Here is a 9,347-nt window from a genome sequence, read left to right as displayed (position 1 = left end):
TAGGATATCAAAGTATTCCAATTTCAAGCCCCAAACTTTGTTCCAACAGGAGTGCACACCAGTGCACAAAGCGGTTTGGAGTGGAAGAACTGGACTGGCCTGCATATAGACCTGGGAATGAGTTAGAGTGGAGATTGCAAGCCAAGCATTCTCGTCCTTCATCAGTGACTCACATCATAAATGCACTCCTGGAAGAATGCTAAAACATTCCTATAAGCACACTCCTAAACCTTGTGGAAAACCTAATCGATTAAGAATGGGATATCATATGTATGTGAAGTCCGACAAGCAAATGCTTTTGACAATATAGTGTATACTGTGTCATATATCAAAACTCAAAAGAAAGCACCAATACCTGTCGTCATGAGATGGAAACATCATGCTACACACCTTAGAGAGTACCAACTCTCTAAGGTGTACCAACTCTCACCCCCATTCTCTGCGGCCTGCTGGAGCGGGAGGGCTAGTAGGAGGAGTTGGCCGTCCGACTGCGGTCTGGGGTGTGGGACCTCCCTGCTGCTGCGGAGTCGGGGTGGTCTGCCTCTCCCCACCGCAGGGAAAGGGGTAACACCACCTGGGTCTGGGTGCAATTCCCCCCTCCAGGGACAAGGGTACCTAGACCCGGTTTGTAGAGTACGCTTGGGGAGTGTGATCGTGTGTACAGCGTCTCTTTATGTCTGTCTCCACGTTGGTTGAGTGTGGAGTGAGTGCATATGAGAGCATGAGGGTGAGAATGGATGTTTGTGTCTGTGTGTGCCTGTATGTCTGTGTCTATATGTCAGGTTGGGTGTCAGGCGCCACCTCTCTGGGGACATCTCAGGCCCTCCAAGGTTTGGAGGCCTATCTCCACCCACCACCACTTCCCCTGCCGGTGGCGGACTCCCTCAGGTGTCGGTGTGTTGGTGGTTCTTTGTGTCTGGGGGTGGGCGTCCGGGTACACACCGGCTCACTCCTTGGCGGCCGCTTGTCGGGGCCTGGGGCCTGGGGCTCGCTCGGGCCCCTTTGGAGGTGGGGTGCCCCCGGCCTCTCGGCCTGGGGCTCGGTCACTCAGGCGCAGCTGGGGGCCGGCGGAGCTCACGGGCGCGTCACTGCAACTCCCCCTGACTTCTGCTCCGCAGCTGCTGGGCGAGCCCTCATCTGGGACTCTCCTCAGCTCTTACTGGAACAGTGGCGCGGCTGCCCCTCTGTTGGTCTTCCATGGTCTCTTGTGTTCTGGGGGCCTCTGGATGTCTGGAGTTTTGATCTCCTCCATACCCGCTTCACACCCTGGAGGACGGGGCTGTGGCCCCCCCACACTCCCTAGCAGATCATTACATGGAGAAACCTTTGGAATGCAAGCATGCTGATCCACACAGGTATGCACACATGGGTATTCACAGACGCGGACTAAAGCTTTCTTGGCTGCTGCCTCAAAGCACACTGTGCGCTGTCTATCTTGCGTGCTGCACAATATCGTTTATTATTTAGTAAATATTGATATCTATGGCTAGCTAGTTTATTGTGATGGTGCTTTGTTTTCTCTATTATTATGTTGCTCTTTGTTGTTTGCTGTCTCCTCTGTTTGTTTTTTTTGTTTGTTTTTTTTTTTCTCCATACAGGTGACCCAGGAGTTCTTTTTTTTTTTTTCTCTCTCTTCCCCCCCCTTCTCACCGTCTCTTCTCCCCTTTGGTTTTCTTTCTTTCTCTCCCCCTCTTTCTCTCATTCATTCCCCCTGTCCTATTTATTAAAAAAAAAAAAAAAAAAAAAAAAAAAAAGACAAAGGATGAACTGAAGCTCTGCCATCACGTAATGTCGCATACTGCTGTTTCTGATGTCATTTAAAAAAAAAAAAAAAAAAAAAAAAATAGAGAGTACCAACTCTTGTTCTTACATTTGGGAACAATATTAGGTAAAGAGTTTGAGAAATAAATCCAAGAACTTTGAACGTTTCTATTTTGCACACAACCTCAACTGAAATAAAAACTGTTTAAAAATAACATTTCATTCACAACAGTTTGGAGAGTAAAGACTCTGAGTTTCATTTTGTTAGAAATATATCCAGTTGTCTCCAACGATACCTTGGTGTCCTTTTTATATGAATAGATCCAGTCATCTACAAACTTGAATTACTCATTTGGTATTAAATTCCAGGCTGCAGGTGTCAGGTATCTCACTCGACTTTTAAGTGTGTTGGTGTTGCACTTCAGGTTCAGGGTCAGAAACAGCAAAAGATCATGTGTGTGTTGTGTGTGTGTGTTTTGTCTTAGGGCAGATTATTCATGAAGAGACAAATAACAATGAAAACATATTAAAGGACCAGGAAACAGTTGTGTTTTCTTTATATTTACATCAGTCTAATTGAAATATACACAACAGTGTTATAGCAAACTATGACGTAAGTGTGTGTGTGTGTCTTTGTATGTCTCTCTGAGTCTGTGTGTCTATTTGAGAGAGACAATGAGAGAGAGGAAGGGGTGATGAAAACAATCTTAGGGTGTCATATACAGTCATTGCTATATATGGTACAAATCAGTAGTGGATCACTGGAAAATTTGACACACAGACACACAATTACATGGACTCTCACCCAAACACACATATGCACACAGACAGGAACAAATATGAAATAAACTCTAAAAAGGCGTCATGAGAACAAATTCAATGCTTTTACAATGGTGCAGTCTTTGGTGCGATGGTTTGTTGGTTCAAAATTAAATGGTGGTGGATTTGGAGGACAGAGAAGACCATCTTGGATGAACACAGCTAATGGAATACAGTGAACTTTGGAAATGGAAACAATGGAAAACTTTGAACTATTTCATGTCTAAAATTATATTTCTTGAACTTTAGTTGAGAAAGAAAAAAGGGAGAAAGAATGCTGATGTATAAACAGTAAACACAAATTGCTACAGTTCATCACAACAGTTGTCAGGAGCAAATAATATATTCACATCATCAACCACATTATGACGAATAAGTCCTGGTACTGAACAAAGGATGCTTGGCTGAGATCAGTCCAGTCCTGCTCGAGCACAGTGTCTTCAGTTTGTTGTTTCTCCTCTACAGAGAGCAATCCTATCTTGATAGACCCTGATGTGACAGTATTTCCTACTGGCTGTACTCTTCTGGCTCCTAGTTGTGTGATGTTTGGTACCGACATTAGCCAGTTCTAACATAAACTGGTCTTAACATGCAGCTTAACTTGAAACTCAATATTGCTTGCTAATTAGTAGGCAGACCCACCGGATGTTACCGTTTCATTTTATTTGTTCCACCCTTGCCAGTGTGTGCATCACATGACAAAGTGGGTGGGTGCACCCTTCACTTCTGCCATTGCTCGTTTAGTAGGGTCTCCAGACAGCTTCAGCAGGAGCCATGTTTGTTGGTGAGCTACTGTGACTGGACTCCACCTCCGCACCCACCCCTTCGTTCTGACTGGGTAAAGAGGGGTGCAGGAGGGAAGAACCTGTGGAGGCATTGGTGCATGGTGGCAAGATCCTTGGTGGTGAGCGTGAATCACTGCTGCCTGCTCCGCTTGTCATCATGGAGAACTGGTAGGAGCCAGCGGCAGTGGAGTAGTAGAGATATGGTGAGGAGGTGGACTGGAAGGGCCCGTTCTGAGCTTGGGGAGCATTTGCAGGATAGGGTGGAGGCAGGTAGGTGTGGTACCTCCCTGCAGGGGTGGTGGCCATGGCTGTTGCCATTGTGATACCGAGTGCACCATTGGAGACTGGATTGTGGGATGGGGTGTAGGTAAAGGCAGCTGCAGTGGGAGGATAGTGCACCCGGGGATCAGAAAAACGTGAGTCAGGCAAGGAGGGCAGGGAACTGAAAGGCCGTTCTAAGGTCATCCTTGGGTCACCAAAGGCAGTGAGCTCAGAACCTGAAAGAAGACAAAGGTTGATTGTTACAACTTAATCACAGTGTTCCCTACGTGTGTCACCGCACATAGGTTTGTTACCTGTTAGTCGAGAGGACAGGTCACTGAGAGAAGAACGACCAGGTGATAGAGAATTAGCCGTGGGAACAGTGGGTGTAGTTATCTGGCCAAGATAAGGATACGATTGATCGTAAGACCATGATGGTGATGACTGCATCTGTCTGGAATCTGAAAGAGATACAAGCAGACAGGAGAAAGGGACTGTGAGCGAAAATACATGTAATATATAATCACTGATACCTTTGGAGCAGTAAAATGTTTCAAGAAATGTTTATTCCTTCAACAGTGCTAGTTTCAGTTACTGTGCAAATGTACTGTATATAAGGTTGGAATCCTGCAGTCAGCTGAGACTGAAGAAGTCATCTGGATGAAACGTTTCTCCCACTGAAAACGCTACGTCCAGATGAACAGGATCAACGTTTGAGGTTCAAGAAAAGTTTTTTTCACATGACTTTTTCCTGTGCTACTGACACTCCCAGTTTATGTTATGTTGCATGTGGGTGGGGTGATTAGCACTGTTTCTATTTAGTGAGAAGGTCTTGAGTTTGATTCCACCCCCAGGTTTTTCTGTTTGGAATTTGCATGTTCTCCCGTGTTCGCGTGGGTTTTCTCCAGGTACTCCGGCTTCCCCCCACAGTCCAAAGATTAGCAGTTGGGGTTAGGTTAGCTGGTAATTCTAAACTGTCCATAGGTGTGAATGTGAGTATGAATGGTTGTCTGTGTTAGCTCTGCGGCAGGCTGGCGACCTGTCCAGCCCTATGACAGCTGGGATAGGCTCCAGCCCGACCCTGACAAGGATAAGTGGATGAGACTGGATGGATGTTGAATGTGACTATTAAAAACTTCAAAGCCACACTTTAAAGAAATGTTCATGTTCAAAGTAGCCATTCATTTTACCCCAATTTTTTCTTTTCCTAATTATGTCCCTCCATCTATTTTCTTACAACGTTAATTATGTCTTCCTTACTCTGTTGTTGGGGCTGCAATTAAGTCGAAACTCTTACCTCAGGATTGAGGACTGGTATGATATGTTCGTGCTGAAATACTGTGTTTTTTTCCTTTCACCAAACAAGCCAATTTGGCCAAACATATCCACATTAGACTTGTATATCCAACATCGTCCCAGAAGTCTTGTGGCTTGCTCAGATGCCATTTTGCAAAGCTAAGTTTTTAGGGATACAAGGCTTTTGGCTGACAATGCTACCAAACAAGCCATACCTCTTCAGTTTTTTCTAATCAAAAGAAAAACATTGAAAGAAACCTGGAACTGATGAGCCTCTAACATTGATCTCTTTCTACCTTGGTGTTGCATTAAAACACAAAGGAATGCCCCACCGAGCAAACGACCAAAAATGTCTGCCTTTATAGAGGTGGGCACACTCGCTGATGATCATTTAATCATGACCATTTGATTAACATCTTCATGGAAGTAGTAATGGTGTGCTTGGTTTTTTATACACTGCTTCTGCATTTTGGCTTATTTTCTTTAGTAAATAAATAATAACACAGTGTAATATGTCACATTTTATAGTTTATCTGAGTTTGTATTAAACTAATGTTAAGACCTACTACAGACCACATTATTTTTTTTACATGTTCTGAGATATAAAACTTTAGAATTTAATTTTAATTTGTTAACTATTACACTGAGAATTTGGAGTTACATCGTAATAAGCAACTGTTCTATGATAACAAAAACTGTGTGGTACGACTGATTCAAGAAAAATAACTAACCTGCTATACTGAGATTAAATTAAGGGAAGAGGTTCATGCCAGTAACTCTTTAAGCATAAACTAAACATCATATGAAAAATAAAATTACATGACACTTCAAGAAATGATCATGTACGAGCTTAACAAATTAAATGATGCATTGCATCAGCTTGCATGAAACAATACAGAAGTGTAGCACCCCACCCGTGATACGGAGTCTAAATCCACTTACCTCAGTTTGGACCCCCTAGGCGGGGTGTTAGGTTCGTTACAGCCTAGATACCACAAAAAGGTTCTGGTATAGACAGGAATCAGGGAAACTATCAGTAAACCTTTGCCTGCAAGTTAGACTTAACCAGTAGTAAAAGAATCAACCCCAGACAACTCTTTAACACAAACCAAACGTTTACTGAATGTAAGGGCAGGAAAAAGTAATGTATAAAACACCCTTTTCTTAACTCAACTCAAATGATATCCAGCTCCATAAACAAATGAAACATGCTGTGTAAATGAAATATTTCCCTTTGAAATTATGTTAAACAACACAAATTATGTTATCACCTCTTGGTAAGTGACTCACGAATGTACACTCAAAAATATGCTATATAATCCACTAGATACACAATATTCACACATGGGCCCCACACACACTCACATTCACACTTGTTGCAGGCCTGTTTGCTGCTCACGCCGGACGATGGAGAAAAATCCTCTTCTCCCCAGTAAGAGCACGAAAGTCCAACTTACAGTTCAGTTGCTCGGTAGGTTTCCGTTCGCCAGTCCCAAACTAAATTCACTCTCCGCTCTCCCTGCGGACCGGATGCTGTCTCCGCTACAACGCGTTAGCCAGTCACTGTCCAGCTCTCCGACAGTCCATAGCGGCTGCCTCCGTGGCGCAGCCAGGCAGTCCGGGCTAGCCTTTAGCCTCGGCGGTCGTAGCTGGAAACACAGTTTTTTCACGGTGGTGCGACCATTGAACACAACGTCACTTCCCCCACACTCTGTTGCGAAGCTCTCACACGGTTAGCTTTCTAGTCCGACACTCTTTTGTGCTAGGTAACTTCAGTAAAACTAGCTGAGTCTCTCACTTTGGTTCAGCTAACCTCGTGCATCTCTCCATGCCGTTCTCCTCTCTTCCTCCATTACAACAGATACACAGGTCCCGTTTCATGCTACCTTCACGGGCCTCCAGAAAATTAGAACTCTGAACAATACTTTAACTCTCTTCAGAGTTACATACCATAAAATAATACTTTATGATTAACATAACAGGTTCATTGCTCTAATTACCTGTATTTACCTTGTGACATATTACAGGGCAAATTACATTCAGAGTACAGTTAAATCACATAATATTAACTGTGAACACCTTATGTTACTGTGGCGTTTAAGTCCATGGGAATTACGAGTATCTACTCCCAAATTCCCATCCGGGCTACACCCTCCCCCTTCTAAATGCGTTTGATGCCCCTATCAAACCCCACAGATTTATAAACACAAAAATCTGTGCTTTGTTAGTCCAGCTCTAATTTAACACAGGAAGGGCATAGTGCTAGTGGGTGACACCATGAAGTCTGGCAAGTGTGATCTCGTGAATGTCTGTAAGTGCCACTTCCCACCAAAACCCCATGGCTCAAAACCACTACAGGGTGATCTGATGATTGCCCGAGTTCATCATAACTCAGTCTCACCACAGGCCTCTTTAGTCTCTGTGGGCGGCCCACTGGATGCTCCTCTCCTTCCAGCGACATCCCACTCTCTTCGGTTCCCTCCTCAGGGCCAGTCACTGTAACTGCCTCAGGGTCTAGCTGGAGAGCTGGAGGGTTATGATCATCTGAATTTCTTTCAATATCTGCCAAATCAGTGGTTGAACTCTCAAGATCCAACACATTTGGCTTTTGACCTTGGTCCCTCAGAAGCTGTTCTGACAGTGACAGAAGGTTTTCACAATCCATGTATGGGAATTGTGTCAGGCATGCATCTTCGGATTCCGACTCTGAAGAAGATATTGCATCTCCCTGATTGTCAACTGGTGTAGCCTTGGCGAGTCCCCTTTGGGATCGAGTGGCAGGTCTATCAAACAACTCTGGTTCACTATCATTTGGAAGTCTCACTAGATACCCTATGGGTAATAAGTGGTTACGATGCACCGTTTTCTCCACCCCCCTTCCCTTCTCAGGTTTCACTCTGTATACTGGTAGACGGGGCATTTTGTCAAGCACAACATAGGGTGCAGTTCTCCACTTATTCTTCAACTTGTGCTTTCCAGAGACACCAAAATTCTTTAGCAACACCCGGTCTCCTGGTGCCAAGGTCTGTTCTTTCACATGCTTGTCATGTGCTTTCTTGTTTCTCTGATGACTTTTGTCAGCAGCCTCTGTCGCTAGGCGGTAAGCTTGTTGCAAATCAGCTTTCAGTTTAGCTACGTACTGGTGATGTGTCAGACTGCTGTGTGTCTGGTCGTTGGTTCCGAAACAGATGTCCACAGGCAGCCGGGCCTCCCTGCCAAACATAAGCAGGTAGGGTGAGTATCCAGTTGCTTCGTTCTGCGTACAATTGTACGCGTGTACCAAATGACTGATGGACTGATTCCACGCCTGTTTCTTCTTGGGATCCAAGGTTCCCAGCATGGAAAGTAACGTCCGGTTAAATCTCTCTGGCTGTGGATCTCCCTGGGGATGATAAGGCGTTGTCCGGGATTTCCGGATTCCCAACACTTTCAGAAGGTCGTGGATCAGCTTACTCTCGAAATCACGTCCCTGGTCGGAATGTATCCGGGTCGGAAGTCCATAATGCACAAAGTACCGCTCACAGAGAATCTTGGCTACTGTGGAGGCTTTCTGGTCTTTAGCTGGAAAAGCTTGTGCATATCTGGTAAAGTGATCAGTCACTACCAGAACGTTAGCATATCCCTGAGAGTCTGGCTCTAGGGATAGGAAATCAATACACACGAGATCTAGTGGCCCACTACTGGTGATCTGGTTCAATGGTGCAGCTCGTTGTGTGGGTGCCTTACGTGCAACACATCTCCCACAATTCCTGATGTACTGCTCAACTTCTGCACTCATCCTAGGCCAGTAGAATCGGTCTCGTATGAGCTCCACAGTCTTGTCCACCCCCAGGTGACCTGACTCATCATGAAGTGATCTAAGCACCATGGCAACATGCTCTCGGGGTAGTACAAGCTGATGGATTTCCTTTCCAGGTTGTCTCTGTACTTTCCTGTAGAGTACTCCATCAGTGATTGCCAACTTGTTTGCCTCTCTTTGAAGCAACATGGCTTCTGCATTGGAGTCTTTGTCGAAAGTAAAGGGAATCGCTCCATTCATAGATTTCTTTACAGGAGCGATCACTGGATCATTGTCTTGTGCTTTGATAAGCTCGGCCTTGCTTATCTGGGTCAAACACCCATAGTCAAGATGAGTGGGGAAAACAAAACACTCTGGGAGTGCCTCAGGGGAAACTCCTAACGATTCAGCAAAGCTGACTGCCCCCCCTCCTGCTGAATTTCTACAGGAGATCTGCTTACACAGAGCTTTGACACTGTCCAAGGGCAGAGTTTGCCAATCAGTGTCCTCTGTTGGTAAGGGGTTGCGCGATAACGCGTCAGCATCAATGTTGCTGCTCCCAGGTCGGTACTGGAGAGTGAAATCGTAAGTGGCAAGAGCAGCTAACCACCGATGCCCGGTGGCATTGAGCTTGGCAGTGGTGAGGA

General features: G+C 45.1%; 1 protein-coding gene across 2 annotated transcripts in view; it reads right to left on the bottom strand.

Moving 5' to 3' along the window:
* Window positions 1–2,904: 2,904 nt before the first annotated feature.
* Window positions 2,905–9,347, bottom strand: part of runx1 (RUNX family transcription factor 1) — a 37,258-nt gene continuing 30,815 nt past the window's right edge. For both annotated transcript variants that reach the window (XM_026158231.1, XM_026158232.1), the window contains exons 7-8: window positions 3,941–4,087; window positions 2,905–3,862 (exon numbers count right to left, since the gene is read on the bottom strand). In XM_026158231.1, the coding sequence (XP_026014016.1) occupies window positions 3,321–3,862; window positions 3,941–4,087 (689 nt within the window). In that variant the 3' untranslated portion in view covers window positions 2,905–3,320. The remainder of the gene's footprint in view (window positions 3,863–3,940; window positions 4,088–9,347) is intronic.

Source organism: Astatotilapia calliptera, chromosome 23, assembly GCF_900246225.1.
Source record: "Astatotilapia calliptera chromosome 23, fAstCal1.2, whole genome shotgun sequence".
Lineage (NCBI taxonomy): Eukaryota > Metazoa > Chordata > Actinopteri > Cichliformes > Cichlidae > Astatotilapia > Astatotilapia calliptera.
The sequence above is the reverse complement of the archived record's forward strand: the minus strand, read 5'-3'. Positions and strand labels throughout refer to the sequence as shown.